The 19,794-nt window shown below is 39.3% G+C and overlaps 1 protein-coding gene across 3 annotated transcripts in view; it reads left to right on the forward strand.

Annotated features, from left to right (window-relative positions):
• The window catches only part of AKAP10 (A-kinase anchoring protein 10), a 68,664-nt gene extending 51,704 nt beyond the window's left edge, over nucleotides 1-16,960 (forward strand). The window contains exons 12-16 of one of the 3 annotated variants that reach the window (XR_011523695.1): nucleotides 1,706-1,788; nucleotides 9,471-9,523; nucleotides 10,139-10,234; nucleotides 15,219-15,459; nucleotides 16,698-16,960. Coding sequence is in view for 2 of the 3 variants with exons in the window: in XM_070563559.1 (XP_070419660.1) it covers nucleotides 1,706-1,788; nucleotides 9,471-9,523; nucleotides 10,139-10,234; nucleotides 15,219-15,224 (238 nt within the window). In the remaining variant the exon portion in view is untranslated. The other 2 variants (XM_070563559.1, XM_008539904.2) reach the window with 2 other exon arrangements.
• Nucleotides 16,961-19,794: the final 2,834 nt, after the last annotated feature.

The following is a 19,794-nucleotide window of genomic DNA, read 5'->3' on the forward strand; positions in this document are numbered from 1 at the left end:
TGACTGCTGCGCCACCGGGCTGGCCCCAGCAATATTTATTCTTAAGGAATGGTTGATTCATTTATTTAAAACTGTATTTAAGAAAGTCTATCAATTGCAAGATCAATTGCAATTGCAAGACTACTTCTGTAGTTTTTTTGTGCATAAAATAAATATTTTTAAAAATAATTTGTAAAATGGGTCAGAAAAAGTGAAATAATGACTTTTCTCCATCTTTAAAGATAATTTCCATTGTTTGTTTTGGTTTTATAGTTTAGCATCTTCCTGAAATTTTTCTCAAGGCAAAAAATTTGTATCTGTTTATTAGCAGCCATATATGAAATGGAATTTATTAGGAAGGATATCTCTAAAATAAGATCCACTTTGCCTGAAATGAAATAATATATAGGTATCACAAAATTTATTTTTGTCCTTTTAACTAACTTTTAATTGTAGATACATTAAATATAAAAAAATAAAATTCACAATTATGGTGTGTATTTTTGTTTGCTTATTTTTATGTAATTGATATTACACTCTATTCTGTATCTTGCGCTTGCATTTATGGTGAGTTTTGGAGATTTTTCCATGTTAGTCCCTACAGGTATATTCCTCATTTTAACTATATTGTAGTATTCCATATATAATATTAATTATAGCTCATCACTGTGACCAAATATCCCATAGTGTGTTGTGCCTCTTTGTGGCCATTTTCTTATTGATGAGTGTTTAAGTTGTTTGCAATTTTTCTCTGTTATACACAGTATAGTGAAAAACTTCCTTTTATATACTTCCGTGTACCAGGAAGCAGATTTTAAATTTTAATAGGTCTTACCAATTTACCTTTAAAAGTATCTGTACATTTTACATTCTTACCAGCCAGTAATAAAGATACTAACTTTCCCCACATCTTTGTCAACACTAACTAATATCAAACTTTTAATTTTTTAAAACCAATCTTGGATTATTGCTTATGAGATTGAGTTTCTTTTGGTGTGTTTGTTAGTTGTTCAGGTTTTTCTATGAATAGACTATTCATCTCCTTTTCACATTTTTCTGTTGGGTGTTTTCTTAGTGACTTGTTAGAATTCTGTGTGTTTCTGGATATTAATTATGGGTTAGTAATATCTGATAAAAATACAACTTTTCACTGTGTTCTTTGCCTTTAAACTTTGCTTTATTTAGCTTTATAATATATGTAATTGTTATATATGGTTAACTCCAGCTTTATAATGCATTTTGATCTTGTTAGGGCAAGTCTTACCTCCTTGGCTGTTCTTGTGCCTTTTCTCTTCTGTATGAATTTTAGAATTGTGAGTTACCTAGTAGCTTGGCACATATCATAAACCTTTTTGGGATTTTGAATGGAACTGCATTTAATTGAAGATTATTTTGATTTCTGTGGGGGATGGTTCTATTTAAAATAAGCCCCACTTTGAATAACATGGGATAGCTATTAATTATGTATGTAGCTTTGTAGATTTAGATGAGATACTTATAAATTGATTTTTTTCTTCTTAATTTAAAGTTGACTGTTAGAAATTACAGTCTTCTCTTTGCGCTTACAGGAAGATGACATTTGGAAGAGTCAGTGCCTTAATTTAAAGTTGACTGTTAGAAATCACAGTCTTCTCTTTGCGCTTACAGGAAGATGACATTTGGAAGAGTCAGTGCCTTAATTTAAAGTTGACTGTTAGAAATCACAGTCTTCTCTTTGCGCTTACAGGAAGATGACATTTGGAAGAGTCAGTGCCTTGGGACAGTTCATCCGAGAATCTGAGCCTGAGCCTGATGTAAAGAAATCAAAAGGTTTGTGATGTTTTATACTCCACATTAAAGCTTTTGCTCCTATTAGTCATTGACTATAAATGAGGGATCATTTAAGATTTAAACTGTTTTATGAAATAAGTGCCATATCTTTCGCCTTGTGTTTGTAGTCGCAAGTGAGTACAAGGGCTGTGTGTAATCGCATCTCTGTACAGTCTCTCTGAATCAAAAGTTATTGAACTTGCTGTACCATTACAGAAGGCACATCTCTATGAAAAAATACTCGTCACCTTTTTATTTAATTGTGAAATACCCAGTCCAGGTTGGACTGGAGGTTTATCTTGAGACCCTTTATTTTATTAAATTTCATTTAAATAGCTGAGAGTTGTTATGAAATATATATGTGGAAAATATCAATAGACTGAAATTTAGATCCTGTGTTTAATCAACAGAAGAGTGCTTGGTCAATTCCAAGAATTAAACATAGAAATACTTTTTGACAGGTGGCTGATTTCAGCTTCCAAACAATTGATCTATACAGGAAGATTTTGGAAACCAATGTAGTTCCATTTAGATGGTATCTAAAAATTTTTCAGTGTGATTAGATTGACAGTATTGTCTTGAGTAAAAGATACTTTTCTAAGCAGAAAATGTTCCATTTTGATAAGTGTATTTAAAACTGAGAGCTATTGTTAATCTTCCTATTGAGTTTGAAGGGACTCTATTCCTATTATGTTTAGCTTACTTTTTAATGCCACTATTGTTTGGATAGTGAATTACACCACTTTAAAAATGTTGATGAACGATCTACTTTTGGGTCAGGTATACATTGACAAAGTAAGCAAAAAATGCAACAGTTGTTGAAATAATTTAGACCAAAAACAATCTGTTACCTTTTTGAACTTATTTATCCAAATAGTTGATTTAAAACTGTTTAGCCAGAGGAGTGTGAGGTACACAGTTAGAGAAATATAAAGACTGAAGGAAGTCTACATAGTTCATTCAGTAAATAATTTTTGAGTGCCTCTGTGCACTTACATTTGCTGGGCAGGTTAGAAGATACAGATCCTGGGCCAACCCGGTGGCACAGCGGCCCGGGTTTGCCGGTTCGGATCCCGGGTGCGGACATGACACCACTTGGCATGCCATGCTGTGGTAGGTGTCCCACATATAAAGTAGAGGAAGATGGGCATGGATGTGAGCTCAGGGCCAGTCTTCCTCAGCAAAAAGAGGAGGATTGGAAGTAGTTATCTCAGGGCTAATTGTCCTCAAAAAACAAAAGAAGATATGGATCCTGCCATTAAGAAACTTACAGTCTAGTAGTCTTTTATTGGGTAAAAGATGAATACTCAGAAGATGTCACTGGTGGCCTTGGAGCAGAGGAAGTGCTAGACAACCTCTGTGGATTTGACTCTACGTTGTCATCAGGTAGCTTCTAACAGGACAATGGGGTCTCCAGTATTAATAGAATCTCTGAGCTGTTCGTTCTTTAGTCTTATTTCTCTGATGGTTCGTGAAGAAGTGCTGCTGCTCAGGAGTATAGGTGTTGAATGTTTGCAGTTTCTTTTTGTCTCTTTTATATGAATTAAGATACATTATGAGTAGTTAAAGATACACAAGAGGGTCCGGCCCCGTGGCCGAGTGGTTGAGTTTGGCCGCTCTGCTTCGGTGGCTCAGGGTTTCGCCAGTTCAGATCCTGGGCACAGACATGGCACTGCTCATCAAGCCATGCTGAGGCAGCGTCCCACATGCCACAACTAGAAGGACCCACAACTAAAAATATACAACTATGTACCAAGAGGCTTTGAGGAGAAAAAAAGGAAAAATAAAATCTTAAAAAAAAAGATACACAAGAAACTTTTTCCCAAACCACTATCTCTGTTCATTCTCTTTATTCAGTCTCTTCATGTTATTCATTTATTCATTCATTCTAAAATATGAGTGCCAGGGCCAGCCCCGTGGCATAGTGGTTAAGTTCACACGCTCTGCTTCAGTGGCCCAGGGTTTCACCAGTTCGAATCCTGGGTGCGGACATGGCACCACTCATCAAGCCATGCTGAGGTGGCATCCCACATGCCACAACTAGAAGGACCCGCAACTAAAAATACACAATTATGTACCAGGGAGCTTTGGGGAGGAAAAGGAAAAATAAAATCTTTAAAATATGAGTGCCTATTTTATGCATCTACTGTTCTAGATACTGGGAGGAGAATAAAATTCCTGCCCTCATGGAGCTTACATTATAGTGGAGGAGACAGTAAACAGATAGACAAATACATGTGTGTGTTCATATTTATATATAAACATAAATTAGCAGAGTAAGGGTCTGGAAGAGTACTGGGGAGTGCCATTTTATTATTATTTTTTTTTTTTGAGGAATATTAGCCCTGAGCTAACATCTGCCGCCAATCCTCCTCTTTTTTACTGAGGAAGACTGACCCTGAGCTCACATCCATGCCCATCTTCCTCTACTTTATATGTGGGACGCCTGCCACAGCATGAATTGCGAAGCAGTGCCATGTCCGCACCTGGGATCTGAACCGGCGAACCCCAGGCTGCCAAAGCAGAACATGCGCACTTAGCCACTGCACCACCAGGCCACCCCCGAGAATGCCATTTTAGAAGTGGTTGTCAGGAAAGGTCTCACTGAAGAAGCTGCATTTTGAGTAGAGACCTGAGCAAAATGGGGGAGTAAGCCCTCGCAGCATCTGGAGGAAGGGCATTTTTGGCAGAGGGAACAAGAATAGAGGTCCTGAAGCTTAAGAACTCAGCATGATCAAGGGACAGCAAGACAAGTCTGGCTGAAGAGGAGCGAGCAAAGGGATGACTGATAGAAGGCGAGTGAGGTTGAGAGGGTTACCACAGACCATGTTAGGAACTTGAAAGTGTTGGGGACACATTGGAAGCTGGAACAGGGAAGTAGCATGATGTGATTACAGGCACACCTCATTTTATTGCACTTTGCCTTATTGTGCTTTGTGGCTATTGGGTTTTTTATAAGATTCTCCCCCACAAAGGGATTACAACTCCCTGAAGGCTTAGATGATAGTTAGCATTTTTTAGCAATGAAGTGGTTTTTTCCTTTCTTTTGAAGATTGGCCCTGATCTATCATCTGTTGTCAATCCTCTTCTTTTTTTTTTCCTTCTTCTCCCCCAAGCTCCCCAGTACATAGTTATATAAACTAGTTGTAGGTCCTTCTAGTTCTGCTGTGTGGGACACCACCACAGCATGGCTGGATGAGCAGTGTTAGGTCTGCGCCCAGGATCCGAACCGCTGAAACCCTGGGCCGCCGAAGTGGAGCAAATGAACTTAACCACTTGGCCACGGGGCTGGCCCTCTAAAGTTTTGGTTTTTTTTAAGATTTTATTTTTCCTTTTTCTCCCCAAAGCCTCCCAGTACACAATTGTATATTTAGTTGTGGGTCCTTCCAGTTGTGGCATGTGGGATGCTGCCTCATCATGGCTTGATGAGCGGTGCCATGTCTGCGCCCAGGATCCGAATTGGGGAAACCCTGGGCCGCCAAAGCGGAGCGCATGAACTTAACGACTCGCCCACAGGGCCGGCCCCTAAAGTATTTTTTAATTAAGGTTATATACATTGTTTTTTAGATGTAATGCTATTGCATACTTAATAGACTACAGTATAGTGTAAAAATAACTTTTGTATGCACTGGGAAACCAAAAAAACTCATGTAGTTCACTTTATTGTGGTGGTCTGGAACTGAACCCACACTGTCTCCAAGGTGTGCCTGTAATGTTTTAAAGAGATGGCTCTGGCAACTGTCGGGAAAATAGAATGTAGGGGTTTAAGAGGAGAAGCAAGAAATAACCTTTGTGCCAGGTCTAAGTAAGGGATGATGGTGGTGGTTATGGATTAGGTAGTGGAAGAATGGTCAGATTTGGGTTACATTTGAAGGTAGAGGCAACAGGATTATATCTCTAGAAGCCAGCCCGTCCGTCAAGTTACTCGCATTATTAATTTAATTGAGACGTGCCTGCGTAAAGAAATGAATAGTAATTTTTGCAGTTTGAGTAAATAACATCCGTATATCCTGGTGCTTTTTTCAGTTGTCCAGATGGGTCTTTAAGTCAAGTTTTGGGGGTTTTGGTAAGTAAATGATGTGATGTAGGGGCCCGCGGATTCAGTTGACTCGCTCAGAAGGCATTTGAGTGACTTCTGTGAGCTGGACGCCGTGCTAGGCGCCAAGGATGCAAACAAGGGGTGTAGGCTCAGTTTCTTTTAATCTAGCTTAGTCCCTTTTTTATGCCCTGACTTGGTAAGCTGGTTATCCTATAAAATGCCCAGCCTTCTGGATTTTCCTGGTTGTATTATTTAGCTTACTATTGTACCTAAAGTCTTGATGATTCAAGTTACACCTTTTGGTTAGAATACATCATAGGTGGTGTTGTATATGGTGTTTTTAAAAGGATATGTATACATTTCCTGAAAGGATACACAAAAAATGTAACATGGATTACTGTAGGGATGAGAAGAGGGAAGTACCTTTTGCTTTTCATTATAACCTTTTCCTCTATTTTTGAATTTTTTTATGCTACATGCTTTACTGCTTGATCATCACTCATTTCTTCCCCTGTGGCTTCTTGTCACCTCTTTGCTGTGCCCTATGCATGTCTCCTGCCTGTCTCTACGACTTTGCCTTGAACTGCTCTTCCCTTCATGGACTAAGCTTTAATTGGACTCTCCTTTATTGTTTTACTAAGGTCCCTTCTCTTTTAGGGCCCCTATAGTTGCTATTTCCCCTTCCATGAAAATCCTCCATGGCTTTCACTCAAAGACTGGCTCCTTCTCATCGCAGATGTTCTCTTCGGAGACGACTTCTCAGCCCACACGATCTAAGATCATCCGTACCACTAACATACCACTTCTTTGTATTCACTGTCTAAAACTGTGTTTGTCATTTATTTGCATGCTTGTTTATAGTCTGTTTCTCTTTTCTGACTAGAATATTACTTCTCTGAGAGTAGGAATTTTGTCTGTCTTATTTGGCACTATATTTCTTGATTCTAAAATTATGCCTGGCTCATGATAGGCACTCATATTTGTTGATTGAATTAATCTAGAAGAATTTCAGTAGAGATTATCTGTGGTAAGATTATAGATCATATTTATTTTATTAAGAAAAAAATCATTTTTTTTAACTTAGACACTAAATTTTCTTATCCAAATTACTTCATTCTTCTGAGATACTCCTCGTGCCCTAGTCCCCAAATTTATGGAGACTTCTTAGCATTTTCAAGCTCATACAAATCTTACACGATACATCTGTGGATACTGCCTCCTTATTCTACAAACGAAGACATTGAGGATCAGGGAAATTGTAACTTGTTAGGGATCACACGGCAGGTTAATAGCAACCCAGGGACTTTGGTTCAGAATACCATTTTGGCAACAGTTGTTTGCAGTTCAGCTCCGCTTCTTCCTGCCCTGCTGAGGGCAGCTGCAAAGAATGTCTGTTATTTAGCAGCCTGTAGTTTGAATTTGGTTTTGAAACCCTGGTAAAAGAGCACAGAGGAAAGGGTTGAGTTTTGAGAAGAGTGTATCTCAGAGCTTCTGAGAGTATGAGAACTTTGCTTTGAGGGCAAGCAAAGTGATTTTAAAAGTTACATTCCAATCATTTAGGAGAAAGTGTAACAAGAAGGAATTGTAAAGGATGTTGTAAGCATGTGGTCCCTGTAGTGGCTGTCCCTGGTGCCTGGATGCAGTGGTGGGAGATGAAGCTGTACTTACATTATGAAAGCCCTTGCATGTCATTTTGAGAAGCCTGGATTCTTATCCTATAGTCATCAAGGATTTCTAAGCAGAGTACCAACGAGATGCATTTTTTTCTGGCAGTAGTATGGGAATGAACTGGAGTTGAGGAGAGACTGGTATCAGAGAAACCAGTCAGATAGTAGGATTAACTACTAATGTACATAGAAGAAAAAGGATTTGAAGGTAGGTGGTGGTAGCAGGAATTAGAAAGAAGGTCAGATTTATAAGACATAGAAGGGGGAATTCAAGAGATTGTATCCAAGGTGGAATTTGGTGATAGATTTCGTATGGAACATAAATGAGGAAGGTAGATTGAGTTTTTTAACATGGGTTTTCTGGATGAAAAATTATGATGTTAATTTTCAACAAAAGATTAAGTTAATTTCTGAGATAGAGAATACAAGAAAAATACTAAGTTGAATACAAGAAGGTTAATGCTAAGTTAAATGCTAAGTTGGAGACAGATGAGCTCAAATTGGAACATAAGTTTGAGACACCTTAGGATAATTTATAAGTATAGATTTAACACCCAAGGACAAGTTTTTGAGTTATTTGCATTTTGAAGGAAGTTAAAGCCACAAGCAAGGATGAGATGCCCCAAACAGAATGTGTTGAAGGAGAAAATAAGGCTGAGAATGAGATCTTGGAAATGTTCCATGTTAAAGGAGGAGGGAATGCACAGAGAGGAGTCAAAGATGTGGGTATTAAAAAAAAAAAAGGAGAGGGGCTGGCCCCGTGGCCGAGTGGTTAAGTTCGCGTGCTCCGCTGCAGGCAGCCCAGTGTTTCGTTGGTTCGAATCCTGGGCGCGGACGTGGCACTGCTCATCAGACCACGCTGAGGCAGCGTCCCTCATGCCACAACTAGAAGAACCCACAACGAAGAATATACAACTATGTACCGGGGGGCTTTGGGGAGAAAAAGGAAATAATAAAATCTTTAAAAAAAAAAAAAAAAGGAGAAAGTATTAGCAATTAGGAGACTGTCAACAGTGTGACTGTGCAGGTGAGCCTGAAGAGAGAGCAGTGCATTGGGTAATTTGATAACCATTTGAGACTAGGCAGAACATGTAATTTTGTGGCCCTGTTGACTCTGCTTGGCCATTAAATGTAACTAGACCAGTATTCAAACTTTTAGCTAATAACAGAAATTATTAAGGGAAAAGGATCCAGGCTTTATATTTTTCATGAATGCTCTGTATAGTTCTGTCCCAGTCATTGAATCAAGCAGGACCTTGCCAAAGAAATAACCTACCAACCACTTGGTTTAAGACAAAGTTAGGGTGTGAACCTATTTGTATTAATGAAAGGATAAGCTGTGTATTTCATTCATGGAAATAGAGGCTAACCTCTGTCCTTGGTGGTTCCTCAGCATCTGAGTACAGATGTAGATAGACTTGTGTGCCTCCTAGGAAGTTGAGGTATACTATGGCTTGGACAGAGCGTGGCTACTTAAAACTCTGCTCTTACCCAGATAATTGATAGAAACCAGAGACCCAGCATGTAACAGCATGTCTGTACTGGAAGCCCTTTTGTGTGGAAGCTGCTCCGGAAGGTTTGCATATGTAACAAGCAGATTGATATCTCCTAATGTATTGCTAGATTCTTACTCAAGATCAAATCCTGGTCATGGTTTTGTTTTGCTCTCTTAATGTTTGCTGCAGACCTAATACTAGATGATAGTTTCTCTCATCAACTGAGGAGAGTAGAAGAAAAATCCAGAACTCTGAAACAGCTTTTCAAAAGTTTTTTGAACCATGATATTTGCAAGTTAAATCCTGTGTTTTGGAGATAATATCATCAGTTTCTGTTAATGGTAATATTCCTTAATGTTTTGAGTGAGATTGTACAAAAAAAAGAATATCCATGTGTGGAAGTAGCTTCTAAATAAGAGCATTTTTAATATAAAATTATGGATTGAATCTACATTCAATTTTGGCTTTGTTTGTCACTAGGATCCATGTTCTCACAAGCTATGAAGAAATGGGTGCAAGGAAATACTGATGAGGTGAGTTCTGCTTTTAGTAAAGAGATCCCTGTTTAGAATGGCATCTTGTCTAAGTAAGGTTTCAAGTTTTCTCTTTCTTTACTTCCCGCCTTTAAGCAGCATGGCACATCGTTGCTCCTTTATCCAGGGTATAACAAGAAAGGGTGGGCTGTTTTTAGCATCTAACAGTTGCCTGGTGAAGGCAGTGGAGGTATCTTCAGTCCAAAGACTCTGGCCACTGAAAAATAGCCATGCATTCAAGTTTCCATCAACCAGCAGCCATCGGTACTCATTTTAGAAACAAAAGCTCAAATGTTTCTTTCCTCACTGTCAGTTTTCCTTTCAGAAGTAGAGCCTTGCTTTTTGAATAGTTAAGAGATGGGAACGGACAAAGAAAAATGTTTTATTTTGACCATCTAACGTGCAGATACTCATGATGTTGGGTACCCAGTAGCTGACTCTGGAAGACAGTGAATAGCATGTTAATAGACCATAGCCAGAGGGTAGCCCAAGTCCTTTCTTACCCAAATAAGTAGAACTGATATGCATATACAGTTGTGTTTAGAGCACTGATAATATATGTCTTGATTCTTCTAGTGAATAACTGTCATCAACAGTTTGAATTACTTCTTTTAGGCCCAAGAAGAGCTAGCTTGGAAGATTGCTAAGATGATAGTCAGTGATGTTATGCAGCAGGCACAATATGATCAACCATTAGAGAAGTCTACAAAGGTAAGGGTGACTTTTGTTCTGATCTAGCTTGTGTAAAATGGAAAAGAATTCTATGCCAGATATTCAAAAATAAAAAAGAACATAAGGGAGCTTCTGCTTCTGTCTTTGAGGCATTAACTGCTATAGGAGTTGCCTTCTCATCATAAACAACTAGAAAACTGACAAACTAAATGAAACAACTATTTCTAGATATCAAACAACAGGCAATAGAGGATTGTACTCTGAAGGAAGGGTAGCGTTGAGGTGATCCCTAGCTCACTGTCCACAAGCAGTTTCCAAAGTGCAAAGAGGGGAAAACCTAACAGAATCCATTAACAGGATTAAATAAGGGAACATCATTACAGATCCTACAGTTATTAAAATGATAATAGAGGAATATTATGAACAACTTTTTGCTAATTAATTCAGTAGCTTGGATGAAATGGAGAAATTCCTTGAAAGATATAAATTACCAGAGTTCACTCAAGAAGAAGTAGATGACCTGAATAATACTGTATCAGTTAAAGGAATTGAATTTGAGGAGTTAATATCCAAAATATGTAAGGAACTCCTACAACTCAATAGCAATAAAACAAATATTCCTATTAAAAAATGGACAAAGGACCTGAATAGACATTTTTCCGAAGAAGACATACAGATGGCCAACAGGTACATGAAAAGGTGCTCAATATCACTGATCATATCCTATGATCCTATTATATCCTATCCCTGGTCATCAGCGAAGTGCATATCATAACCACAGTGAGATATCTCCTCACACCTGTTAGGATGGCTGTTATTCTAAGGACATGAGATAGCAAGTGTTGGCGAGGATGTAGAAAATGGGAACTCTTGTTTACTGTTAGTGGGAATATACATTGGTACATTTACTATGGAAAATAGTATAGAGATTCCTCAAAGAATGAAAAATATAACTACCATGTAATCCACCAATCCCACTTCTGGGTATATATTCAAAGGAAATGAAATCACTACCTCAAAGAGATATCTGCACCCACATGTTCATTGTAGTATTATTAGTATTATTCACTATAGCCAAGACATGGAAATAATCAACAGATGAATGGATCAAAAAAATGTGTATGTATATACAATGGTATATTATTCAGCCATAAAAGAAATGAAATCCTATCATTTGTGACAACCGTGGATGGACCTTGAGGGCATTATGCTAAGCAAAGTAAGTCAGACAGAGAAAGACAAATACTGTACGATTTCACTTACATGTGCATCCTAAAAAAGTTGAACTCAGGGGCTGGCCCAGTAGTGTGGTGGTTTAGTTTGTGTGCTTTGCTTTGGTGGCCCAGGGTTCACAGGTTCGGATCCCAGGTGCAGACCTTCACCGCTCATCAAGCCATGCTGTGGTGGTGACCCACATACAAAGTAGAGGAAGATTGGCAAGGATATTAGCCCAGGGCCAATCTTCCTCACCAAAAAAAAAAATTGAACTCATAGAAACAGAATAGCGCTGGGGGTTGGGGAAAGTGGAGAGATGCTGGCCAAAGAATACAGACTTCCAGTTATTAAGATGAATTAGTTCTGGGGATCTAATGTACAGCATGGTGACTATAGTTAACAATACTGTATTATATACTTGAAAGTTGCTAACAGAGTAGATCTTAAATATTCTCATTATAGTCATGTGCCACATAAGAGCATTTTAGTCAACAATGGCTGTACCATCTAGGTTTGTATAAGTCTGCTTTATGATGTTTGCACAATGACAAAATCGCCTAATGACACATTTCTCAGAATGTATCCCCATCATTAAGTGATGCATCACTATATTAAACAAAAGATAATTATGTGAGGTGGTAGCTGTATTAACTAACCTTATTGTACTAATCATTTCACAATATATGTGTGTATCACTTTGTGCATCTTAAACTTACACAGTGTTGTGTCAATTATATCAATAAAATTGAGGGGAGAGGGATTGAATTTGTAGTTAAAAACCTTGGGGCTGTCTCCATGGCCGAGTGGTTAAGTTTGCACACTCCGCTGCAGGTGGCCCAGTGTTTTGATGGTTCGAATCCTGGGTGCGGACGTGGCACTGCTCATCAAACCACACTGAGGCAGTGTCCCACATGCCACAACTAGAAGGACCCACAATGAAGAATATACAACTTTGTACCGGGGGGCTTTGGGGAGAAAAAGGAAAAAAATAAATAGATAAAATCTTTGGAAAAAAAAAAAAAAACCTTTGCACAAAGAGAACTCCAGGCCCAGATGGAATTTAAAGAAGAAATAATACCAATTCTAGACACAGTTCCAGAAAATTGAAGAGGAGATAATATTTCCCAGCACATTCTGTGAGGCTGACATTACCTTAACACCGAACACCAGACAAAGGCATTGCAAGAAAAGAAAACTGCAGACTAGTATCCATCATGAACATACATGCAAAATCCTTAACAAAATATAAGGAAACTGATCAGCAATATATAAAAAAAGATAATACATCATGACAAGTGGGGGTTATCCCAGAAAGGCAGAGTTGCTTGAATATTTGAAAATCAATTACTGTAATTCATGATGAAAACAAAAACAAAAGCATATGATTCAGGAAAAGAATTTGACAAAACTCAACAATCATTAATGGCAAAACTCTCAGGAAACTAGAAACAGAAGGGAACTCCGTAAATCTGCTAAAACTGACAGCTAGAATTATGTTTAATGGGGAAAGACTGAATGTTTCCTCCTAAGTAGGAAGAAGGCAAGGATATCTGCTCTAAAGCACTTACCCTGGAGGTCCTAGCCAGCGCAAAAAGGCAAGGGGAAAAAGGCATATAGATTAGAACTACTAAGTTTAGCAATGTTGCAGGATATAAGATTAGTATACAAAAATGAATTGTATTTCTATATACTAGCAATTAACAATTGGAGGTTGAAATTTAAAAAACTACAATCTACAATAGCATCCAAAAACATAAAATTCTTGGGAATATATTTAACAAAATATGTGCAAGATTTGTATAATATAAACTGCAAAACAACTAAGCGCAATTAAAGATTTAAATCAAAACAGAAATATGTTTGTGAATCAAAAGATTCACTGTTGTTAAGGTGTCATTTCTCTCCAAGATGATGATTGGGGTGTGATTGACATATAACGTTATATTAGTTTCAGATGTACAACATAATGATTCAAGATTTGTATACATTGTGAAATGATCACCACAATAAGTCTAGTCAGTGTCATCACCATGCATGTTACAAAGTGTTTTTTTCCTTGTGATGAAACTTTTAAGATCTTATCAACTTTTAAGTATGCAATACAGTATTGTTAACTATAGTCACCATGCTGTACATTACCAGAGCTTGGTTTAATTTTGAACTTTTTGCAGGGCTGAGTCATACCAAAGCTCTGTTCACTTCTGCAGACTCTATCTTTTCTATGTAAGGGTGATAATTTTTGTCTATATTTATCTTCACTGGTTCATTCAAACCTAAAATAGTAAAGAGCAAGATAAAGGTGTGTAAAGAAGTACGAGGTAGTTATTTTTGTGATTCCCCATTATCATGTCGATGATCAAATGTTTGATAATATGAAAGTGTTCTTTGGAAAGCAGATGTTTAAAATTAAGGCTTTTCATTTGAGTTCTGTGTTCAGATTTTATTACCATGTGATTTTCATTTTTAGGATATACAGGTATATTTTTACATATTTTGTTTTCTAAGCTTGCTAGGCCTTCTCTTTGGCTGGCCAGGACGTCTGTCCTGCCTGCCTGTTAGCCATCAGCGGTGTATTGGTATGGAAAAAGCCTAGGCTAGCAGAACCAGTTCAGTCCATTTTTAGTCAATACGTGTGACCTTTGGCAAGTCAATTTCCTTCTCTGGTCTCTTATTTCCTCATCAGTAGCTCAGAGAAATTGGACAAGAAAATCTCATAAGCTCTCCTTCTAATCCTCATTCCGTGATTGTATGAATGTGAGAAGTCTTACATCCATGAAGGACTACCCAGCCTCCTTAGCTCATGTTGATAGCTCTCTGCTTTGAATCTCCTGCTCTCCATTTGTCTGTAATGTACTTGGGCATTTAATGTAAACTGCCTCACAGCAGTACTGAATTGTTTCATGTGTGTGCCTCCCATCTCACAAATAGCAAGGGCCATGTCTTCTGTGATGTTTCTTTCCTCCCCAGGGCTATAAGTAAAGGGAGACTCAGCCTCAAGAGCTTGGTCTTAGGAGGCAAGAAGATCAAAGGTTTTTCTTTCTAAAAGCATTGGAGTATTCCATATTATGGCTCTGACTTCATTTAATGAATCCCCTATGGATGGTCATTTAGCTTGTTTTGGGTTTTTCTCTGTTGCAAACAATTCTTTAAGGAATGTCTGTGTATCTAAGTCTTTGCCCTCTCTTGTGAGTATGCTGTTGGGTTAGTAATTCTGTAGAAGCAGAATTACTCTGTCAAAAAGTAGATATTTTGTTCTAATATCTATTGCCAAAACAGAAAGATAAAAGCAAATCTGGAGGGCCAGTCCCGTGGCTGAGTGGTTAAATTCATCGACTCCACTTCGGTGGCCCAGGGTTTCACTGGTTCAGATCCTGGGCTCAGACATAGCACCACTCATCAGACCATGCTGAGGCAGCAGCTCACATAACACAACCAGAGACCCTCACAACTAGAATATACAACTATGTACTGGGGGGCTTTGGGGAGAAGAAGAGGAAGAAGAAAAAAGAAGATTGGCATCAGATGTTAGCTCAGGTGCCAATCTTTAAAAAAAAAAAAAAAAAATCTGGGTGCCAGTCCTTGTTATGTAACCTTAGGGCGAGTTCCTCGGCCTCTTTAATAAGCTTTTGTTCACTCATGTGTAAATAAATTACAGTATTTTCTCTCACATGATTGTAGTCAGATCCTGGCTGTCATAAGTGCTGGTATACAGTAAACACTAAGTGTTGGTTCCCTTCTTCCTTAATCTGTAATGATAGGTCACTGATTTTAGAAATGTACCTTACCTTTTTCTTTTTCTTTTTTTCAGCTCTGACTCGAGACCTGAGATAAAGGAAATCTGCTTTTGAAAAATAAGAGAACTTATTTCCTTTGGTTGGATTCTTCAACACAGCCAATGAAAACAAAGCACTGTATTTCTTTTCACTGATATATCACTGTTGTTCCCAGGAAAGAACGTCAGACAATCCTAGACTTCCACCATAGGCAGAGTGACATGTAGACATTTGCTGCACATGATGTTCACACAGTGAAAGTCACAAAGAGACAAGGTGGTATTGTTTACATTACTAGAAAATTAATAGTTTTCCAATGGCAATAACCCATTTATGAAAGAGTTTTAGTCCACTGGAATAGACAGGGACCACATACTGTGGGAGGCAGATAAGCATAGAGCTGATATTTGATGCATGTTCTGTAACGGTAACCCATCTCTAACAGCATCGTAAAGCAGGTGCCAGAGGTGCTTTGCTTTGGCCTCCTAAAACAAACAGGTGTGTCAGCCCCTCGAGAGCCAGGCAGCTCAGAGCGGCCGTTCGGTGCTGGAACGGGTGAAGGCTCCTCGTGCAGTCTTCCTTCACAGGGGCATTAATTTAGAAGGAAGCTGACAGGTCACAGGTCAAGTCTTGGTGACATTGTCCTTCCCTTTGATGACAGTATATAATTTTCACATTTTAATTGCTCCTGAGATGCAGTATACTTAAAACAGTCTCTCCCCTGCTAAGAAAAGGGTGAATCTCCTTTACTTTGAGCATTAGGACTTGCTTCTCTGGAATTCTGTGCTCCAAATTAGCTTTCCCTTCAGAACACATGTAGAAAGGAATAAATAATAACGATCACTCCAGTTTTCTCCCTGTGAACTTGAACAAAGTGTTTATTCTCAGATTGTACGATTTTTTTTTAAGAAGGTGGGCGGGCAGGAGTTGGGGAGAAGAAAAGCACTCGACTTTGACTGCTTCCCCTTTCTTTGCTGTGAGCTGGGAAGTGTGCAGTTGGCCCTTTTTTTTTTTCCTGTCTTTAGGATAGTAAGAGACTCCCTCACTGCACACACTCAGTTGGCTTCTGGGTCTGGACTGCGCTGCCCAGCAGGGCTGCCCGTTGGTGAGCACACTCCACTGGCCAGGTGGTGCCAATGCTTCCTCACCACACGTGACTATTTGAGGGGAAAGCACACACTTTAAGGTGTTACTGCTTTTGCTCAGACTTTGCAAAAAAAAAAAAAATATATATATATAAATATATAATTATTAATCACTTCTGTCCTTGAGAAAGTCTTGAATGAATAGAGAATTTATTCCATTGCAATATTTGATTGTGTAGAGGCGCGCTGTTTCATCAACAGAAGAAGCAAAAAGGCTGTGTATAAGTTTTTGGTACTATGTACCACCTCTGTTATTCTTCTAAAGCGAAGTATTCATGTACTTAAACCATATTCTATTTAATTGTGTTTGATTTTAAAATATATATATATTGAATTATATTTAAAATTGTGTCAACTTTCTGCTTTCAGGGCATTTATGGCTCTTCTACTGAAATGTGTTGATTCTTCCAAAATTTCCATTTGCTTTACAAAGACCCAGAACATGAGCCACTTCTGGACTTAGCCTTGTGTTTGGAGTGTATGGCACAGACCTGAGGTTTTATTAGGTGTTTATGCTGTGATTAACATTTTGTTCTTTTAACAAAATATTTCCATCCATTTCACGTTGCTTCAATCTTTAAATAACAGAAAAGCAATATAAAGGTTGTAGAATAAAATGTGGATTTTGGTGACTCTTGCTGCCTCTGCATGTTTTGGAGTAACAATTTCTGTAAGACTCTTAAGCATTTAAATTAGTGCTTTCAGTTAAGATAATATCTAGTCATTTCTTTGTATAGATTTTGTGCTTCTGAGTTAGAGATATCAGTAGTTGTAAGGATCTTTTAAAAAGAAGAATAGCAAGTTTGAGGCTTGGTTACTTTTTTCTGCCCCACCTGCTATGGGACACAGAAGCAGAGTATGGCCTGAAATTATTAGCTAGATTTAATATTTGGTCTGAAGTAGATCCTTATACTTATTTTAAAATTGGAATCGGATTCATCTGACATTGAGCACCCACTGTGTTCCACGCACTGTGCCAGTGTTGCCCACAGAACGTGATTCCCTGGCAGGGTTTTTGTAGGTTCAAGGAATCAGTTGAACATCCATCTTTATCTTGTTGTTGGCATCAGTGTAGATTGTTAAAAAAGAAAAGATGTTAGTGAGAAAGTGGTGCCTTTTGTGATTTGGTGTGTCTTCATCACTCTTGTAAGATTCAATGAAAGTAAAAAGGAAAGAGTCAGTTAAGTCCAGTGAGGAGCAATAAAACAGAGAGCAACTCTGTAACTTTTTCTACTTGAGTTTCATTATTCAGTAGAACTTTATGAAATGTAAATAATTTCTATTTCTGGAGCTTTGACTAGCTCAATAGGAATTTGGAGGGGAAGGTCACTCTGAATTTTAGAAATTGACAAACTTCTTTGTTGGTTTATTTAGGTACTGATAGTTAAGCACCTGCTGAAGCAGTTGACCTCTCTCTAATGACACTGTTTGGGGTACCCATCTGACTCACACTGACCCCCTCCCTCACTCCTTCATGAGTGGGGACCATGTTTGTACACAATCACCTTTGCCCTCTCCCACTCCCCTCCCCTGCATGCTACTTGATTGGACCAGGATTGAACTCCTGATCCAAACAGGCCCAGGAATATTCTTTATCCTAAGAGTTTTGCAGGGGAAAGGAGAGAGATCAGTCTCCATCTGAGAAGATAACTTGTGTGGGGCACTTAGAAAGTCAAGACCTGTGAGCCAGCACTGCATGGTCAAGCAGAGAGGTTTAGAAGCAGAAATACAGACATGAGAGCAAGTGGATGCGGGAGAGCAGCTGCCTTGGTAGCCTTGAGGACTTGGCTGGTTTCTGGATCTAGTCTTATTTCCTTGTCATGGACTCCATTAATTCCTCAGGTATCCTTAGAATACATTTTTGCTTTTTAAAAAATCAGTCTGAAGTGAGTTTTTATTATATACAACCAAAAGGACCTTAACTAAAATACTACCAGACTGCTCTAATTACTAAAGATCATGTGTACTCAGCATGTTTGCAAAGTACCACTGAATTCTGGAGAATTTTTCTTTAATAAACCTTCCTTGGTCATTTTATGTATTCTCTCAAAATGGAATCCTAAACTAATGAAACTAAAAGACACTCCTTCATTTTTACAAGGAGGAGTTAACTCAGGCCAGGGAAAAAGGTAGGTCCTTGGCCTGTTGTGGGATGGTCACCATTAGAACTCAGGCCTTCTGGACAAGGGCCTTTTCATGCTTCCCAGCCTCATTCCAAAGGATAAATACCATCCCCACCTTCAGCAACTATAATAAAACCCAGAAATAGGCATAGAGGGCATTTCTATTAGTGAGTAACTGATACAGGCTTCAAATGATGGAGGGCAATAATAATTAGAAAATTTGTAAATGCTGACCACGTCTATGGACTAGGCAAGGTGTCTGGCCTTTGGGTGGAGCCGTAAGTGGTTGTAAGTCTCAGCAAAACCTTTCAAGATTACAACTTAGGAGCCCCGCACTTACAGCTACTCTATGAGGCCCTTTACAGATGAGCACTGTGGGCCCTTAGGAGGCCTCTCTGCTTGGGCAGGATAGGGAATGGCTCAGAGTTGGAAGTATGGTCCTATATGGATTTTGGACAGGTGGAAATGGCTATGAAGGGTGTTGGAGGGACCAGTGTAAGCAAAGGCCAGGAGGGCATTCATGTTCCAGGAGGGAAAAGCCCATCTGCCTGCCTGTCACACAGGGTGGCGAATATTTCCGCCTCAGCAATATATGCAAACAAATATTTCCTCAGTCTGTTCCTTTCAGATACCTGCTCTGGCACAGCCAGGGTGTCACGACTCACCTGGAAAAATTAAGCCCCTTGCCTAAGGGTGGTAATGCCTCCCTGCCCCACCAGGCACCAGCAGGGCCCCCTGGGGCCGGTCTGTGGTGGGTGGTCAAGGTGCCTAGGACGAGTGGGCTCAAGTTCAGCTCAAAGGGGGCTGCGATTTGCCAAGGAGCAAATGAGAGAAGAGGGTTGCGGCGGCTGTGGCGTTTCCCCCAACTTGAGATGTCCGAGTCCCCTAATCTTGACTGTGCCTTCAGGCTCACCCCTAAATGATCTCAAACTGGCCTCTGCCTACATCACAGTAAGAACCCCACAGCCATACCCCTCATGAAAAAGGCTCTAGCTGAAAAGCGCCTTGGGCCTCCAAACTAAAAGTAGCTCTAAGTGGTGGGCCCCCGCCTTACCTGCTGACCACAATCAAGCGGGCTCCACGCGGACCTTAGGTTTCCTCATCTTGGCAAAGAGCAACCTTTGTTCCTTCTAGTGTCAGAACTACTGGTTTAGCAAACGTTCACCCATTCAGCAGTATTTTAATGCCGACTAAGTGCCAAGGCACTGTTTACAGTGCAGCGATGCAGGAAGGAGCAGAACAAGCTTTGGGGCCCCCTGGAGCTTCCATTCCACTGAGGAGGAGATGTAACTCGGAAGTCCCACTGAGAAGGTGTGCTGGTATTTTTGATTCAAGGTAGCCTG

This window comes from Equus przewalskii, chromosome 10 (genome assembly GCF_037783145.1).
Source record: "Equus przewalskii isolate Varuska chromosome 10, EquPr2, whole genome shotgun sequence".
NCBI lineage: Eukaryota > Metazoa > Chordata > Mammalia > Perissodactyla > Equidae > Equus > Equus przewalskii.